The 20,807-nt window shown below is 46.1% G+C and overlaps 1 protein-coding gene across 3 annotated transcripts in view; it reads right to left on the bottom strand.

Annotated features, from left to right (window-relative positions):
* Nucleotides 1-20,807, bottom strand: part of LOC128697559 (tyrosine aminotransferase) — a 260,897-nt gene that overhangs the window by 98,631 nt on the left and 141,459 nt on the right. The window contains exon 1 of one of the 3 annotated variants that reach the window (XM_070094077.1): nucleotides 4,537-4,603. The exons of the other annotated variants lie outside the window; for them this stretch is intronic. Coding sequence (XP_069950178.1) covers nucleotides 4,537-4,588 — 52 coding nt within the window. The 5' untranslated portion in view covers nucleotides 4,589-4,603. Of the gene's footprint in view, nucleotides 1-4,536; nucleotides 4,604-20,807 lie in introns of those variants that run through there. 3 annotated transcript variants of the gene reach the window in all.

The raw sequence follows: 20,807 nt of genomic DNA, 5'->3' as shown, positions 1-20,807 counted from the left end.
GTAAAAAGGTGATATCACAATATGCAAAACAACCACAGTGAAAAAATAAGTGAACTTCCAAGCGCTTTCTTGATTTTTCACATCATCAAGGTCCTTGATAATGTGAGAAATCACGAGGGATCTTGGAAGTTCACTATTTTTTTTATAATGGTTGTTTTGTATATATTAACCTATGTATGATAATTGTAATTATGTGTACCTGTATATAAATAAACTTACATACACGGGGCTGAGGGGTGTGGGCTAGTAGAAGAGACTAGGTAAACTAACCTGATGACGTAAGAGGACAGAAATACCAGGGGAGACATGATAATGATGTACAAAATATTGAGAGGAATTAATAGGGCAGACAGGGGAAGGTTGTTGGAGAGGCTGGAAACAAGTACAAAGGGGTACAGCTGGAAGCTCAAAACACAGACGAGTCACAAGAGTATTAGGAAATATTTATTCAGTCTGAGTGTGATTAGGAAGTGTAACGACGTGGATGATGGGGTGGTCGAGGCAGGATACATACATAGCTTTAAGAATAAGCATGGTAGAGCTCACGCAGCCAGGAGAATGGGGTTATTTAGGCATAAGTACAGTTAACATATATAGTTTAATGTATGTGTAAATTTCATAGGATAACCCAATCCAGTAATGAATCCTGTATCGACCAGGTGAAACACAGGACCAGGAGCTGAGACTCGAACCCTGCAACCACAAATAAATGAGTACAAATAGGTGATTACACACACACACACACACACACACAAACATCCAAGTGTTTATCGACACGTGCCTTTGACAAACGGCAACTAAGACAGTAGCCTCATTCCCCACCTGCGTCCAGCCCACTCAACTCTCACACCATCTGGGTCCACCAATGGTAGTCTCGTCTTGTGCCCGTACCCTGCCCCTCCCTTGCCCTTCCCACTGCCCCCCCTCCTCCCCCTCAACACCTCTGCCCTCCTCCTTCCCTCGCCACGACTTACTAACAACGAAGTACACTAACAAATTTGTACAATGTTTCGAGCATATTTATTCACGAAAATATTCAGCCAGACTGCGAGTGATTCTTACCAACTATGCATATTTAATTTGCCTATATTCCCAAAAGTACATAATTTTGGTTCCATAAGATTTATTGCATTTTTTAAGACTTTTTACTCCAAATTAATGCGCATTAAGGAGACCGAAACTTGTGACGATGTTTCTGCCCGACTTGGACCATTAAACCCTGAAGCTTAATGAAGATACTTCCTCCCTTCCCTACAGAGACCAAAAAGGCACAATCCCGTGACTTTATAAATGGTGCAAGTCGGAGTATACTATCTTGTGTGTATATATACAGAGAGACACGTCTCTCGGTGTACACACACACAAGTACACACCTCTCGGTGTATATTCAGAAATACAAGCATTGCCAATGTATATATAAGGATACGCGTCTCTTGGTGTATACACACAGATATATGCACATCTCAGTGCATATACAGTGTTGTTGGATGCTGTGAGGGTGACGTGTGGAGAACCTGCACATATTATCAACCTTCCCTGACCTGGCTGCCTGAAGACAGATGTCAAACCTCCAGCACCTCCGTACTTCCTTATAATGTACAAAACATTATAGGAGAGCTCTTTCTACCTTACAATGCACTAAGCATTGTAAGAAAGCTCTCTAGTACTTTACATTGTAGCGAACATCACACCATTATATTTTATAATACCACCTCCAATAGAATACTGCGTGGTAACACATGTTGACGTACACCTTCAGGGCTACGCGTGCTGATTGGTCAGGGGAAGGGTGTGGCATTAGCAGAGGCTGCTCCATTGGTCCAACAGTGGGACACACCCCCACACGGGTAGTCTGCTGGCTGGATGTAGAGGTCACGCTTCCAGACACAGGGTATATACACAGATGTGTACGTATCTCCCAGTTTATATACGCAGAGGTGTGTATTTCCCAGTGTATATACACAGATGGTGAAGGTCACTGGCAGAGTGGTGAGGGTCACTGGCAGGGTGGTGATCACTGGTAGGGTGGTGAAGGTCACTAGCAGAGTGGTGAAGGTCACTGGCAGGGTGGTGAAGGTCACTGGCAGAGTCAGGACAACACTTGTCTTAGAACTTAGATGCTCGGAGCCAGGCGCAGACGTCCAAGGATGACTGGTACTTATTATCCCCTTAGTCGTCACTGTGTGTGTGTACTCATCTATTTGTGGTTGCAGGGGTCGAGTCTCAGTTCCTGACTTCGCTTCTTCGCTCGTCGCTACTAGGTCCACTCGCCCTGCTCCATGAGCTTTATCGTAAGTTGTGGTTGCAGGGGTCGAGTCACAGCTCCTGGCCCCGGTGTGTGTGTGTGTGTGTGTGTGTGTGTGTGTGTGTGTGTGTGTGTGTGTGTGTGTGTCCACGATCACGGGTTAGTGTGAATTATATTTAAAGTTAACTGTTGGTTGAATATTGTTCACCTTGAGAGATGCTGGAGCCTGGTGACTATTATTATACCTCTCACCACCACCACCATCACCAGGAACTGATTAGCTGTCGGTCGCTGCGTGATAAGAAAAAGATATCTCCCTTATCCCACAATCCTAGCCTCCTTTCCCTCCTCTACCACTCCAGTTACATAGGTTATTATCAGTAAGGAATAGTGCAGCGTGCGGCATAAGCCTCTAGTGCAGAGTAGTGAAACAGTCTCTTGTCGATGTAGCTCAACCTCCTCAAGAGGACAAGGAGCAAGAGATCAACATATTCAAGAGGACCAGGAGCTAGAGATCACATTTAAGAGGACCAGGAGCTAGAAATCAACACATTCAAGAGGACCAGGAGCTAGAGATCAACACCTCCAAGAGGACCAGGAGTTAGAGATTAACACCTTCAAGAGAACCATGAGCTAGATATCAACACCTTTAAGAGGTCAAGGAGCTACACATCAACACCTTCAAGAGGGTCAGGAGCTACACATCAACACCAAGAGGACCAGGAGCTAGAGATCAACACCTTTATGAATACCTGTCAAACTTCACAAAGTATCTTCCCTTAAAGTCAGACCCATCAACTCAAAGTTTGAAATCGTTCCGAGGCTGCATTTTCAAGATATCACCCGGTCAAACAATTAGCAAACTGGCAGTTACACTGTGCAGTAAATAAATATCCGCTTCTCTCACGTGAACTACAAGAATGTGCAAGGTTTGAAGCCGATTAGGAGAACCATTCTCCAGTTTTACACACATACCACTGCGATATTTGCATATATATATATATATATATATATATATATATATATATATATATATATATATAGATATATATATATATATAAATTGGGAACATGACTCACGAAATCGTAATGGCACGATTGCAAACAAACCATACCACGGTGGGGATAAAACCCGCGATCAGAGTCTCAAAGCTAACGCGACGGTCATTAGTTTTGAGACTCTGATCGCGGGTTCTATCCCCGCCGTGTTATGGTTTATGAATTGGGAAGTTGTCATCCCACACAGCTTCCAGTAACACTCCTCAACCTTCTTCTAAGAGAAACAAACACCCAGAGTTTGAAGTCTATCGGAAAAGGCGTTTTCAAATTACAAGAGATAATTTGTATCATGTACTTGTAGAAATAAAGATTAGTATTAATTATTATTATTATTATTATAATTATAAGTATTCTTAATCATTAACAACAACAGCTCCCTCACAGCTCCTCCCCCTTCCATTCACTCCCCCACTTCTACCCCTAACCCCCCCCCCGTATCCCTACGGTCCCTGACCCTCCTACCTTCCGAGACTTGTACAGCGCCCGTGGAACAGCAGGGAATCAGCTTTGATCCGCGGAAGGTGAGGGTTGATCAAACTCCTTGGATCAAGAGTCACAATAAAAATACCCAGATGTTGCACATGTGTCTAACTCCTCATTCTGTCGTTATTGTACACCATACATGTACATCTTGTCAGACACAGGAATATCATGGAATCTCGGTACAGAGAACATCACAACTTTCTTCACTACTACTGGCCCGTCCCTCGGATATTACCTATTTCCACTGGGTAATCACGTCTGCTACACGTCCGCTACACGTCCGCTACACGTCCCTCACCTGACCCAGCATATAAGCGACAATCTTCCTGCTTGTGCTTCAGAGTCTTTAAGACCACGGTGCTCTTCACCAACTCCAAGACTGAGGGACTGATTACCTCGTTTTTTGTATACATTTCTACAGTCTTCCCATTATGTCCTGGAATTTGTATTGATAAAGCCACTGGATGGCGAAACATCTACAATAAAAATACCCAGATGTTACACATGTGTCTAATTCTTCACCAAGAAACACAAAAATGAAGGCGCTTTCCTCTCTGAAAATCCACAGGTGTTGAGATCTATACAGGTGTTGAGGTGAGTCACATGTAAATGGTGGTAAATTGCCTATAATATGTTAGGTAAAAATAACACATATGTTAACTTTTCGCTCTCCAGGAGCTCCTCCTCCTTCTCTACAATCATTCTTTTAATTACACACACTTAACTGGGCTCTCAAATCACTGACTTACGTGTAAGTCCGTAGCCGCCGTTGGTATGCTCTGCGGCAGCAGCAAGATACATACTCCAAGACGTGTATGTATTTCTCTCAGCGTAAGATAAGAGATAAGATTTTGTTCGGATTTTTAACCCCGGAGGGTTAGTCACCCAGGATGACCCAATAAAGTCAGTGCGTCATCGAGGACTGTCTAATTTTCACTGGGGTTCTCAATGTTGTCCCCCAGGATGCGACCCACACCAGACGACTAACACCCAGGTACCTACTTTTTATATGAACAGGACAAGAGGTGTAAGGAAAGGCGCCCAGTGTTTACACCCCGGCCGGGAATCGAACCCGGAACCTCAGCGTATGAAGCGAGAGCTTTGTCATCGAGGCTACGGGGCCTGGCTGTAGGATGTAACCCACAACAGTAGGATGTAACCCACAACAGTAGGATGCAACCCACAACAGTAGGATGTAACCCACAGCAGTAGGATGCGACCCACAACAGTAGGATGCGACCCACAACAGTAGGATGCGACCCACAGCAGTAGGATACAACCCACAACAGTAGAATGCGACCCACAACAGTAGGATGTAACCCACAACAGTAGGATGCGACCCACAACAGTAGGATGCGACCCACAACAGTAGGATGCAACCCACAACAGTAGGATGCAACCCACAACAGTAGAATGCGACCCACAACAGTAGGATGCGACCCACAACAGTAGGATGCAACCCACAACAGTAGGATGCAACCCACAACAGTAGAATGCGACCCACAACAGTAGGATGCGACCCACAACAGTAGGATGCAACCCACAACAGTAGGATGCAACCCACAACAGTAGAATGCGACCCACAACAGTAGGATGCGACCCACAACAGTAGGATGCGACCCACAACAGTAGGATGCGACCCACAACAGTAGGATGCGACCCACAACAGTAGGATGCGACCCACAGCAGGATGTAATCCACAGCAGTAGGATAGAACCCATAACAGTAGGATAGAACCCATAACAGTAGAATGCGACCCACAACAGTAGGATACGACCCACAACAGTAGGATGCTACCCACAACAGTAGGATACGACCCACAACAGTAGGATGCAACCCACAACAGTAGGATGCAACCCACAACAGTAGGATGCGACCCACAACAGTAGGATGCGACTCACAACAGTAGGATGCGACCCACAACAGTAGGATGTGACCCACAACAGGTGAAGGTCTCCTGACCAACCATTCTGAGAGACAACAGGTTGTGAGACACGCAAAACAGACTTATTATAACAGTACCTTGTAAACCAAGCTATCTTCTTTCTTAAGTCTGTGACTTGTAAAACTTCGTTATTATCATTATCATAATTATTATCGTCATTATCATTATTATTATCATCGTCATTATTCTTATCATCATCATCATTTTCTTCTTCATTTTAACAAGAACAATCGATATATTGCAGTCACTCCTTATTTCATTTTCTCTTTCAAAAAAGTATAAATAATTTTCTATGAAGCTCCAACAAGTTAGGGGAGACTCCAGCATAGTCGCTAACACTTCCCCTGCACTCATATATGTGTACTCACCTATATGTGGTTGTAGGGTCGATTCATAGCTCATGGCCCCGCCTCTTCACTAGTCGATGCTAATTCACTCTCTCCCTGCTCCATGATCTTTGTCATACCTCTTCTTAAAGCTATTTATGGAACTTGCTTCCACTACTTCTCCAGATTATTCCAAATCCTGACAACTCTAAGACTAAAGAAATACTTCCTAACATCCCTATGACTCATCTGGGTTTTCAGCTTCCAATTGTGTCCCCTTGTTTCTGTATCCCATCTCTGAAACATTCGATCCTTGTCCACCTTGTCAATGCCTCTCAGTATTTTATACGTTGTTATCATGTACCCTCTATCCCTCCTATCCTCTAGTGTCATCAGGTTGAGTTCCCTTAACCTCTCCTCACAAGGCATACCCCTCAGTTCCGGGACTAATCGTGTTGCAAATTTTTGCACTTTCTCCAATTTCGTGACGTGTTTGACTAAGTGAGGGTTCCATACTGGCGCTGCATATTCCAGTATAGGCCTTACGTACACGGTGTACAATGTCGTGAATGACTTCTTACTCAGATGTCTAAACGCCAATCTCAGGTTTGCCAATCTCCCATATGCTGCAGCAGTTATTTGATTGATGTGTGCCTGAGGGGACATGTTCGTTATAATGCTTACCCCAAGATCCTCTTCTTTAATTGACGTTTGGAGCTGTTGGTTTCCTAACCTGTACTCCGTCTGCGGTCTTCTGTGTCCTTCCCCAATCTTCATGACCTTACACTTACTGGGATTAAACTCCAGGAGCCATTTGTTGGACCATACTTGTAGTTTGTCCAGATCCCCTTGTAATCTTAACTGATCCTCGCCCACTTGTATTCTCCTCATCAGTTTCACATCATCAGTGAACAGTGACACTTCTGAATCTATTCCTTCCACCATGTCATTCACGTATACAAGAAACAGCACCGGCCTAGGACTGAACCTTGTGGAACCCCACTGGACACATGCGCCCACTCCGACATTTCAGCACGTACCAACACTCGTTGTTTCCTTCCTGTCAGGTATTCCCTGATCCATTGCAGTACTTTCCCTGTTATTCCTGCCTGCTCCTCTAATTTTTGCACCAGTCTCTTGTGTGGTACTGTGTCAATAGCCTTCTTGCAGTCTAAAAAGATGCAGTCTACCCATCCCTCTCTCTCCTGTCTTACTTCTGTTACCTTATCGTAGAACTCAAGTAGATTTGTGACACAGGATTTCCCATCTCTGAAGCCGTGCTGACTGTCATATATGAGCCCAGTCTTTTCAATGTGTTCCACCACTCTTTTCCTGATATTCTTTTTCAGTGACACTGGTCTGTAGTTTAATGCTGCCCGTCTGTCTTCTTTCTTAAAAATTGGAACTACATGTGCTGTCTTCCACGCCTCAGGCAACTGCCCAGTTTCGATAGATTTACTGAAGATTGCTGCTAGCGGCACACACAGTTCCTCTGTTCCCTCTCTCAGTATCCATGGAGATATATTATCTGGGCCAACTGCCTTTGAGGTATCGAGTTCGTCTAGCAGTTTCTTCACCTCTACCTTGGTTATGTGTATTGTGTCCAGCACCTGCTGGTGCACCCTACCTCCACAGTTTGCTGGAAGCATTCCTGACTCTATTGTGAATACTTCTCTAAATCTTTTGTTTAGTTCATCACATACTTCTCGGTCACTCTTCGTCAGCTCCCCTCCTTCTTTCCTCAGTCTGATTACCTGGTCCTTGACTGATGTTTTTCTCCTAATGTGACTGTATAACAACTTTGGTTCAGATTTGGCTTTTGATGCTATGTTGTTCTCGTATTGCTTCTGGGCCTCTCTCCTTATCCCTGCATATTCGTTTCTGGTTCTTCTGCTCATCTCCTTGTTTTCTTGAGTCCTTTGCCTTCTATACCTTTTCCATGCTTTAGCACACTTGGCTTTGGCCTCTTTACACCTCCAGTTAAGCCATGGGCTCACTCTGGTCTTACCATTTTTCATGTTGCCCTTTGGTATGAACTCCGTCTGCGGTCTTATTTGCCCTTCCCCATCTTCATGGCTTTGCACTTGGTGGGATTGAACTCCAGGAGCCTATTGCTGGACCAGGTCTGCAGCCTGTCCAGATCCCTTTGTAGTTCTGCCTGGTCTTCGATCGAGTGAATTCTTCTCATCAACTTCACGTCATTTGTGTTTGTGTGTGTGTGTTTACTAGCTTGTCGTTCTTTGAAAAAGAGTGGGGGGGGGTGACGTTAACACACTATTGTTGTTGTTGTTGGTTCACCGGTACTCTCCCGGCCCGGATCTTTGTTGTTCTTGGTTCACCGGTACTCTCCCGGCCCGGATAGTTCCCCTCTCATACTCCACCACACAGGATAGTTCCCCTCTCATACTCCACCACACAGGATAGTTTCCGTCTCATACTCCACCACACAGGATAGTTTCCCTCTCATACTCCACCACACAGGAGAGTTCCCCTTTCATACTCCACCACACAGGATAGTTCCCCTCTCATACTTCACCACACAGGATAGTTCCCCTCTCATACTCCACCACACAGGATAGTTTCCCTCTCATACTCCACCACACAGGATAGTTCCCCTCTCATACTCCACACAAGATAGTTCCCCTCTCATACTCCACCACACAGGAAAGTTTCCCTCTCATACTCCACCACACAGGATAGTTCCCCTCTCATACTCCACCACACAGGATAGTTTCCCTCTCATACTCCACCACACAGGATAGTTCCTCTCTCATACTCCACACAAGATAGTTCCCCTCTCATACTCCACCACACAGGAAAGTTTCCCTCTCATACTCCACCACACAGGATAGTTCCCCTCTCATACTCCACCACACAGGATAGTTTCCCTCTCATACTCCACCACACAGGATAGTTTCCCTCTCATACTCCACCACACAGGATAGTTCCCCTCTCATACTCCACCACACAGGATAGTTCCCCTCTCATACTCCACCACACAGGATAGTTTCCCTCTCATACTCCACCACACAGGATAGTTTCCCTCTCATACTCCACCACACAGGATAGTTTCCCTCTCATACTCCACCACACAGGATAGTTCCCCTCTCATACTCCACCACACAGGATAGTTCCCCTCTCATACTCCACCACACAGGATAGTTTCCCTCTCATACTCCACCACACAGGATAGTTTCCCTCTCATACTCCACCACACAGGATAGTTCCCCTCTCATACTCCACCACACAAGATAGTTCCCCTCTCATACTCCACCACACAGGAAAGTTTCCCTCTCATACTCCACCACACAGGATAGTTCCCCTCTCATACTCCACCACACAGGAAAGTTTCCCTCTCATACTCCACCACACAGGATAGTTCCCCTCTCATACTCCACCACACAGGATAGTTCCCCTCTCATACTCCACCACACAGGAAAGTTTCCCTCTCATACTCCACCATACAGGATAGTTCCCCTCTCATACTCCACCACACAGGATAGTTCCCCTCTCATACTCCACCACACAGGATAGTTCCCCTCTCATACTCCACCACACAGGATAGTTCCCCTCTCATACTCCACCACACAGGATAGTTTCCCTCTCATACTCCACCACACAGGATAGTTCCCCTCTCATACTCCACCACACAGGATAGTTCCCCTCTCATACTCCACCACACAGGATAGTTCCCCTCTCATACTCCACCACACAGCATAGTTCCCCTCTCATACTCCACCACACAGGAAAGTTCCCCTCTCATACTCCACCACACAGCATAGTTCCCCTCTCATACTCCACCACACAGGATAGTTCCCCTCTCATACTCCACCACACAGCATAGTTCCCCTCTCATACTCCACCACACAGGATAGTTTCTCCTCTCATACTCCACCACACAGGATAGTTCCCCTCTCATACTCCACCACACAGGATAGTTCCCCCTCTCATACTCCACCACACAGGATAGTTCCCCTCTCATACTCCACCACGCAGGATAGTTTCTCCTCTCATACTCCACCACACAGGATAGTTTCTCCTCTCATACTCCACCACACAGGAGAGTTCCCCTCTCATACTCCACCACACAGGATAGTTCCCCTCTCATACTCCACCACGCAGGATAGTTTCTCCTCTCATACTCCACCACACAGGATAGTTTCTCCTCTCATACTCCACCACACAGGAGAGTTCCCCTCTCATACTCCACCACACAGGATAGTTCCCCTCTCATACTCCACCACACAGGATAGTTTCCCTCTCATACTCCACCACACAGGATAGTTCCCCTCTCATACTCCACCACACAGGATAGTTCCCCTCTCATACTCCACCACACAGGAAAGTTTCCCTCTCATACTCCACCACACAGGATAGTTTCTCCTCTCATACTCCACCACACAGGATAGTTCCCCTCTCATACTCCACCACACAGGATAGTTCCCCTCTCATACTCCACCACACAGGATAGTTCCCCTCTCATACTCCACCACGCAGGATAGTTTCTCCTCTCATACTCCACCACACAGGATAGTTTCTCCTCTCATACTCCACCACACAGGAGAGTTCCCCTCTCATACTCCACCACACAGGATAGTTTCCCTATCATACTCCACCACGCAGGATAGTTTCTCCTCTCATACTCCACCACACAGGATAGTTCCCCTCTCATACTCCACCACACAGGATAGTTCCCCTCTCATACTCCACCACACAGGATAGTTCCCCTCTCATACTCCACCACACAGGATAGTTCCCCTCTCATACTCCACCACACAGGATAGTTCCCCTCTCATACTCCACCACATAGGATAGTTCCCCTCTCATACTCCACCACACAGGATAGTTCCCCTCTCATACTCCACCACACAGGATAGTTCCCCTCTCATACTCCACCACACAGGATAGTTCCCCTCTCATACTCCACCACATAGGATAGTTCCCCTCTCATACTCCACCACACAGGATAGTTCCCCTCTCATACTCCACCACACAGGATAGTTCCCCTCTCATACTCCACCACACAGGATAGTTCCCCTCTCATACTCCACCACACAGGATAGTTCCCCTCTCATACTCCACCACACAGGATAGTTCCCCTCTCATACTCCACCACACAGGATAGTTCCCCTCTCATACTCCACCACACAGGATAGTTCCCCTCTCATACTCCACCACACAGGATAGTTCCCCTCTCATACTCCACCACATAGGATAGTTCCCCTCTCATACTCCACCACACAGGATAGTTCCCCTCTCATACTCCACCACACAGGATAGTTCCCCTCTCATACTCCACCACACAGGATAGTTCCCCTCTCATACTCCACCACACAGGATAGTTCCCCTCTCATACTCCACCGCACAGGATAGTTCCCCTCTCATACTCCACCACACAGGATAGTTCCCCTCTCATACTCCACCACACAGGATAGTTCCCCTCTCATACTCCACCACACAGGATAGTTCCCCTCTCATACTCCACCACATAGGATAGTTCCCCTCTCATACTCCACCACACAGGATAGTTCCCCTCTCATACTCCACCACGCAGGATAGTTTCTCCTCTCATACTCCACCACACAGGATAGTTTCTCCTCTCATACTCCACCACACAGGAGAGTTCCCCTCTCATACTCCACCACACAGGATAGTTTCCCTATCATACTCCACCACGCAGGATAGTTTCTCCTCTCATACTCCACCACACAGGATAGTTCCCCTCTCATACTCCACCACACAGGATAGTTCCCCTCTCATACTCCACCACACAGGATAGTTCCCCTCTCATACTCCACCACACAGGATAGTTCCCCTCTCATACTCCACCACACAGGATAGTTCCCCTCTCATACTCCACCACATAGGATAGTTCCCCTCTCATACTCCACCACACAGGATAGTTCCCCTCTCATACTCCACCACACAGGATAGTTCCCCTCTCATACTCCACCACACAGGATAGTTCCCCTCTCATACTCCACCACATAGGATAGTTCCCCTCTCATACTCCACCACACAGGATAGTTCCCCTCTCATACTCCACCACACAGGATAGTTCCCCTCTCATACTCCACCACACAGGATAGTTCCCCTCTCATACTCCACCACACAGGATAGTTCCCCTCTCATACTCCACCACACAGGATAGTTCCCCTCTCATACTCCACCACACAGGATAGTTCCCCTCTCATACTCCACCACACAGGATAGTTCCCCTCTCATACTCCACCACACAGGATAGTTCCCCTCTCATACTCCACCACATAGGATAGTTCCCCTCTCATACTCCACCACACAGGATAGTTCCCCTCTCATACTCCACCACACAGGATAGTTCCCCTCTCATACTCCACCACACAGGATAGTTCCCCTCTCATACTCCACCACACAGGATAGTTCCCCTCTCATACTCCACCGCACAGGATAGTTCCCCTCTCATACTCCACCACACAGGATAGTTCCCCTCTCATACTCCACCACACAGGATAGTTCCCCTCTCATACTCCACCACACAGGATAGTTCCCCTCTCATACTCCACCACATAGGATAGTTCCCCTCTCATACTCCACCACACAGGATAGTTCCCCTCTCATACTCCACCACACAGGATAGTTCCCCTCTCATACTCCACCACACAGGATAGTTCCCCTCTCATACTCCACCACACAGGATAGTTCCCCTCTCATACTCCACCACACAGGATAGTTCCCCTCTCATACTCCACCACACAGCATAGTTCCCCTCTCATACTCCACCACACAGGATAGTTCCCCTCTCATACTCCACCACACAGGAAAGTTCCCCTCTCATACTCCACCACACAGCATAGTTCCCCTCTCATACTCCACCACACAGGATAGTTTCTCCTCTCATACTCCACCACACAGGATAGTTCCCCTCTCATACTCCACCACACAGGATAGTTCCCCTCTCATACTCCACCACACAGGATAGTTCCCCTCTCATACTCCACCACGCAGGATAGTTTCTCCTCTCATACTCCACCACACAGGATAGTTTCTCCTCTCATACTCCACCACACAGGAGAGTTCCCCTCTCATACTCCACCACACAGGATAGTTTCCCTCTCATACTCCACCACGCAGGATAGTTTCTCCTCTCATACTCCACCACACAGGATAGTTCCCCTTTCATACTCCACCACACAGGATAATTCCCCTCTCATACTCCACCACACAGGATAGTTCCCCTCTCATACTCCACCACACAGGATAGTTCCCCTCTCATACTCCACCACACAGGATAGTTCCCCTCTCATACTCCACCACACAGGATAGTTCCCCTCTCATACTCCACCACACAGGATAGTTCCCCTCTCATACTCCATTACGCAGATTTAAGTTTTTAACTAAGAGAGCCAAATCTGTTCATATATATGCAACTCAAATTGAGTTCGAGTGATGAGTATAGTTTTGACCTCTAAGTAATCCTAACTTCATTAAATATCAAGAGTTAATGTATCTTTTATTGAATGAATTTGTGTTGGATCTTATGATAACCTTTAACGAAGCTCTGAAGAACGTTAAGTGCCCCATTAAGGTATGTGATCTCTGACTTTACCGGTGGTGAAATAGGCCGAAATTCGATAGATGAAATTGGTACTCTTAAGAAGTTCCACATAAACTACTCCACAGCAGGGGTAGCAGCAGCAGCAGCAGCAGCAGCAGCAGCAGCAGCAGCAGCAGCAGCAGCAGCAGCAGCAGCAGTAGTAGTAGTGGTAGTAACAGCAGAAGCAGCAGCAGAAGCAGCAGCAACAGCAGCAGCAGCAGTAGCAGCAACAACAACAGTAGTAGTACTAGTAGTAGTAACAGCAACAGCAGCAACAGAACTAACAACAATAACAACAGCAGCAGCAGCAAGAACTGGTGATTCAGTCAGTCATCTAGCCTGTGGTTCTGACTTGCTTTGAGTCCATGAAGGTTCTGAAGAGTGCTAGATATTTTCCCAGTCAACATAATTCAGACTGTTACATAAGACCTGGATTATGACTGAACAAGATTATTCTGCCGTCTAGTTATGAAATAACGTAAAACCACAAGAAAGCCGAGGTTCATGGCCTTGCCAGCAACACATTTCAAGACCTAGGCGTACTTCTGTTTGCTTACCATGCCAGCTTGTAACACCTTATGCATCTTTGTGTTATCAGGAGATATATAATTGTCCATTATGACAGCGTACTGCATTACACTATCATTCTGGCAGCTTATAACACCCTATCAATCATTATTACAGCTCATTATACCCTATTACACATTGCTGTAATTTGTACTATCTCTCAGTCAACCTTCCCCACAGCCAATTACTCAACAAGGTTCTCTGTTATAACCTTATCTCTTCACTCTTTTTTTATCATTCTGCATTTTATCACGATAAGGCGATCTGGCGAGTGATATACTTGACGTGATTTTGTTTACACTGCAATACTGGATTATCTCACTAACTCATTAAAAAGAGTATTGGTGATATATATATATATATATATATATATATATATATATATATATATATATATATATATATATATATATATATATATATGTCGTGCCAAATATGTAAAACTGGTCAATTAGCAAGAACTCATTTAAAATTAAGTCCTTTCTGAAATTTTCTCTTATACGTTTAAAGATTTATTTGTTTCATTAATGCTAATGTAAAAAATTTTAATTTTGCACCAAAAGGAACTTAGAAAACTTACCTAACCTTATTATAACAAAAACAATTTATTTTAGCCTAACCCAACTAAATATATTTTAAATACGTTTACAATAATTTAGTACTAAACAAACACAATCAATATATTTTTTTTGTTAGGTTCAGAGTGATTTTGGCGAAATTATTGCATACACAAATTTTCACTTGTCCTATATGGCAAAATGAGCGTTGCTATTTAAGCCGACCCCTTATATAGCTTTCTTGGATGCTTCACTTTCATAGTTCCTTGATAATGTGAGTAGTCACGAAAGCGCTTGGAATTTCTCTATTCTTTCAGAGTGGTTGTTTTGCATATATATATATATATATATATATATATATATATATATATATATATATATATATATATATATATATATATATATATATATATATATATATATATATATATATGACTGTTGATCTTTATGAAATAAAGTTTATTTAAGTTTTAATTTGCCTGTTGTATTGAACAAATTGATTTCTGTGCAGTAACAAGAGAAGCACACACACAACTATCCTCAGAACCCCACAACCTATCACCATCCCAACACACAATACAATCCATACCCACAGCTTCCACCCAACCCCCAACCATAGAATCCCACAGTATGCTACCAGGTCTCCCACCCCCACAGGCTCCCCAAACCACAGTGTTGGAAAGGAAACTGAAGGTATGGTACACAAACGCTGATGGAATAACAAACAAGTGGGAGGAGTGGCACGAAAGAGTCAAAGAGGCATCACCAGACATCATAGCGATCACAGAAACCAAGCTTACAGGTATGATAACAGATGCCATCTTTCAAGCGGGATACCAGATCCTGAGAAAAGACAGAAGGAACAGGAGGGGGGGTGGAGGAGTGGCATTGCTGATCAAACACCGATGGAATTTTGATGAACTGGAGAGAGGAGACAACGGAGAAGAAAGTGATTACATAGCGGGAACGCTTCACTCTGGTGGTCCCAAGGTGATAATTGCAGTGATGTATAACCCACCACAGAACAGCAGGAGGCCAAGGCAAGAGTATGACGAGAGCAATAGAGCGATGATTGACACACTGGCTGCAGTGGCCAGAAGAGCTCATGCATGCAGGGCAAAGCTCCTGATCATGGGCGACTTTAACCACAAGGAAAACTTCATGTACCAACACGTAAGGGACACTACAAGAGAGAGAGGAGAGGATGAACCAGCAAGACTGGACTTAGTATTCACCTTGAGTAGTGCAGATATTGAGGACATCACATATGAAAGACCCCTTGGGGCCAGCGATCATGTGGTTTTGAGCTTCGAATACACAGTAGAGCTACAAGTGGAGGGGGAAGCAGGAAGGCAAGGACAAATGAAACCAAACTACAGGAAAGGGGACTACACAGGAATGAGGAACTTCCTGAATGAGGTCCAGTGGGACAGAGAACTGGCAGGGAAGCCAGTTAATGAGATGATGGAATATGTAGCAACAATGTGCAAGGAGGCTGAGGAGAGGTTTGTACCTAAGGGTAACAGGAATAATGAAAAAGCCAGGATGAGCCCATGGTTCACCCAAAGATGCAAGGAGGCAAAAACCAAGTGTGCTAGGGAATGGAAGAAATTAGAAGGCAAATGACCCAGGAGAATAAGGAGAGCACTCGTAGAGCCAGAAACGAATATGCACAGATAAGAAGGGAGACCCAACGTCAATATGAAAATGACATAGCAGCAAAAGCCAAATCTGACCCGAAGCTGTTATACAGCCACATCAGGAAGAAAACAACCGTTAAGGACCAGGTAATCAGGCTAAGGAAGGAAGGAGGAGAGACAACAAGAAATGACCGTGAAGTATGTGATGAACTCAACAAGAGATTCAAAGAAGTGTTCACAGAGGAGACAGAAGGGGCTCCAGAAAGACGGAGAGGTGGGGTACACCACCATGTGCTGGACACAGTACACACAACCGAGGAAGAAGTGAAGAGGCTTCTGAGTGAGCTAGATACCTCAAAGGCAATGGGGCTAGATAACATCTCTCCATGGGTCCTGAGAGAGGGAGCAGAGGCGCTATGTGTACCCCTAACAACAATATTCAATACATCTATCGAAACAGGGAGATTGCCTGAGGCATGGAAGACAGCAAATGTGGTCCCAATCTTTAAAAAAGGAGACAGACATGAAGCACTAAACTACAGACCAGTGTCACTGACATGTATAGCATGCAAAATCATGGAGAAGATTATCAGGAGAAGAATGGTGTAACATCTAGAAAGGAATGATCTCATCACCAGCAGCCAACATGGTTTCAGAGATGGGAAATCCTGTGTCACAAACCTACTGGAGTTCTATGACATGGTGACAGTAGTAAGACAAGAGAGAGAGGGGTGGGTGGATTGCATTTTCTTGGACTGCAAGAAGGCTTTTGACACAGTACCACACAAGAGATTAGTGCAAAAACTGGAGGACCAAGCAGGGATAACAGGGAAGGCACTGCAGTGGATCAGGGAATACTTGTCAGGAAGGCAGCAGCGAGTAATGGTACGTGGCGAGGTGTCAGAGTGGGCACCTGTGACCAGCGGGGTCCCACAGGGGTCAGTCCTAGGACCAGTGCTGTTTCTGGTATTTGTGAACGACATGACGGAAGGAATAGACTCTGAGGTGTCCCTGTTTGCAGATGACGTGAAGTTGATGAGAAGAGTTCATTCGATCGAAGACCAGGCAGAACTACAAAGGGATCTGGACAGGCTGCAGACCTGGTCCAGCAACTGGCTCCTGGAGTTCAATCCCACCAAGTGCAAAGTCATGAAGATTGGGGAAGGGCAAAGAAGACCGCAGACGGAGTACAGTCTAGGGGGCCAGAGACTACAAACATCACTCAAGGAAAAAGATCTTGGGGTGAGTATAACACCAGGCACATCTCCTGAAGCGCACATCAACCAAATAACTGCCGCAGCATATGGGCGCCTGGCAAACCTCAGAACAGCATTCCGACATCTTAATAAGGAATCGTTCAGGACCCTGTACACCGTGTACGTTAGGCCCATATTGGAGTATGCGGCACCAGTTTGGAACCCACACCTAGCCAAGCATGTAAAGAAACTAGAGAAAGTGCAAAGGTTTGCAACAAGACTAGTCCCAGAGTTAAGAGGTATGTCCTATGAGGAGAGGTTAAGGGAAATCAACCTGACGACACTGGAGGACAGGAGAGATAGGGGGGACATGATAACGACTTACAAAATACTGAGAGGAATTGACAAGGTGGACAAAGACAGGATGTTCCAGAGATGGGACACAGCAACACGGGGACACAGTTGGAAGCTGAAGACACAGATGAATCAAAGGGATGTTAGGAAGTATTTCTTCAGCCACAGAGTAGTCAGGAAGTGGAATAGTTTGGGAAGCGATGTAGTGGAGGCAGGATCCATACATAGCTTTAAGCAGAGGTACGATAAAGCTCATGGTTCAAGGAGAGTGACCTAGTAGCGACCAGTGAAGAGGCGGGGCCAGGAGCTTGGACTCGACCCCTGCAACCTCAACTAGGTGAGTACACACACACACACACACACACACACACACACACACACACAGGGAGGCAGCAGCGAGTCATGGTACGTGAAGAGGTATCACAGTGGGCGCCTGTGACGAGCGGGGTCCCACAGGGGTCAGTTCTAGGACCAGTGCTATTTTTGATATATGTGAAGGACATGATGGAAGGAATAGACTCTGAAGTGTCCCTATTCGCAGATGATGTGAAGTTGATGAGAAGAATTAAATCGGATGAGGATGAGGCAGGACTGCAAAGAGACCTGGACAGGCTGGACATGTGGTCCAGTAACTGGCTTCTCGAATTCAATCCAGCCAAATGCAATGTCATGAAGATTGGGGAGGGGCAAAGAAGACCGCAGACAGAGTATAGGCTAGGTGGACAAAGACTACAGACCTCACTCTGGGAGAAAGACCTTGGGGTGACCATAACACCGAGCACATCACCGGAGGCACACATCAACCAAATAACTGCTGCAGCATACGGGCGCCTGGCAAACCTGAGAATAGCATTCCGATACCTTAATAAGGAATCGTTCAAGACACTGTACACTGTGTATGTTAGGCCCATACTGGAGTATGCAGCACCAGTTTGGAATCCACACCTAGTCAAGCACGTCAAGAAATTAGAGAAAGTGCAAAGGTTTGCAACAAGACTAGTCCCAGAGCTACGGGGATTGTCCTACGAAGAAAGGTTGAGGGAAATCGGCCTGACGACACTGGAGGACAGGAGGGTCAGGGGAGACATGATAACGACATATAAAATACTGCGCGGAATAGACAAGGTGGACAAAGACGTCAGGCCCATACTGGAGTATGCAGCACCAGTCTGGAACCCACACCTGGTCAAGCACGTCAAGAAGTTAGAGAAAGTACAAAGGTTTGCAACAAGGCTAGTCCCAGAGCTCAGGGGAATGTCGTACGAGGAAAGGTTGAGGGAGATCGGACTGACGACACTGGAGGACAGAAGGGTCAGGGGAGACATGATAACGACTTACAAGATACTGCGGGGAATAGACAAGGTGGACAGAGATAGGATGTTCCAGAGAGGGGACACAGGGACAAGGGGTCACAACTGGAAGCTGAAGACTCAGACGAGTCACAGGAACGTTAGGAAGTATTTCTTCAGTCATAGAGTTGTCAGGAAGTGGAATAGCCTAGCAAGCGAAGTAGTGGAGGCAGGAACCATACATAGTTTTAAGAAGAGGTATGATACAGCTCAGGAAACAGAGAGAGAGAGGACCTAGTAGCAATCAGTGAAGAGGCGGGGCCAGGAGCTGAGTCTCGACCCCTGCAACCACAATTAGGTGAGTACAATTAGGTGAGTACACATACACACACACACAGGGAGGCAACAACGAGTCATGGTACGCGACGAGGTGTCAGAGTGGGCGCCTGTGACAAGCGGGGTTCCACAGGGGTCAGTCCTAGGACCTGTGCTGTTCTTGGTATATGTGAACGACATAACGGAAGGGATAGACTCAGAAGTGTCCTTGTTTGCAGATGATGCGAAATTAATGAGAAGAATCAAATCGGATGAGGATCAGGCAGGACTACAAAGAGACCTGGACAGGCTACAAGCCTGGTCCAGCAACTGGCTCCTTGAATTTAACCCTGCCAAATGCAGTCATGAAGATTGGGGAAGGGCAAAGAAGACCGCAGACACAATATAGTTTAGATGGCCAAAGACTGCAAACCTCACTCAAGGAAAAAGATCTGGGGGTGAGTATAACACCGAGCATATCTCCTGAGGCGCACATCAATCAGATAACTGCTGCAGCATATGGGCGCCTGGCAAACCTACGGATAGCGTTCCGATACCTCAGTAAGGATTCGTTTAAGACTCTGTATACCATTTACGTCAGGCCCATACTGGAGTATGCAGCACCAGTTTGGAATCCACACCTAGTCAAGCACGTCAAGAAATTAGAGAAAGTGCAAAGGTTTGCAACAAGACTAGTCCCAGAGCTACGGGGATTGTCCTACGAAGAAAGGTTGAGGGAAATCGGCCTGACGACACTGGAGGACAGGAGGGTCAGGGGAGACATGATAACGACATATAAAATACTGCGCGGAATAGACAAGGTGGACAAAGACGGGATGTTCCAGAGAAGGGACACAGACACAAGAGGTCACAATTGGAAGTTGAAGACTCAGATGAATCAAAGGGATGTTAGGAAGTATTTCTTCAGTCATAGAGTAGTCAGGCCGTGGAATAGCTTAGAAAGTGACGTAGTGGAGGCGGGAACCATACATAGTTTTAAGGCGAGGTATGATAAAGCTCATGGAGCAGGGAGAGAGAGGACCTAGTAGCAATCAGCGAAGAGGCGGGGCCAGGAGCTATGACTCGACCCCTGCAACCACAAATAGGTGAGTACAAATAGGTGAGTACACACACACACACACACACACTCACACTCACACACACACTCACACACACACACTCACACACACACACACTCACACACACACACACTCACACACACACACTCACACACACACACACTCACACACACACACAC

Source organism: Cherax quadricarinatus, chromosome 44 (genome assembly GCF_038502225.1).
Source record: "Cherax quadricarinatus isolate ZL_2023a chromosome 44, ASM3850222v1, whole genome shotgun sequence".
NCBI lineage: Eukaryota > Metazoa > Arthropoda > Malacostraca > Decapoda > Parastacidae > Cherax > Cherax quadricarinatus.
This window is presented reverse-complemented; position numbering and strand designations above follow the sequence as displayed.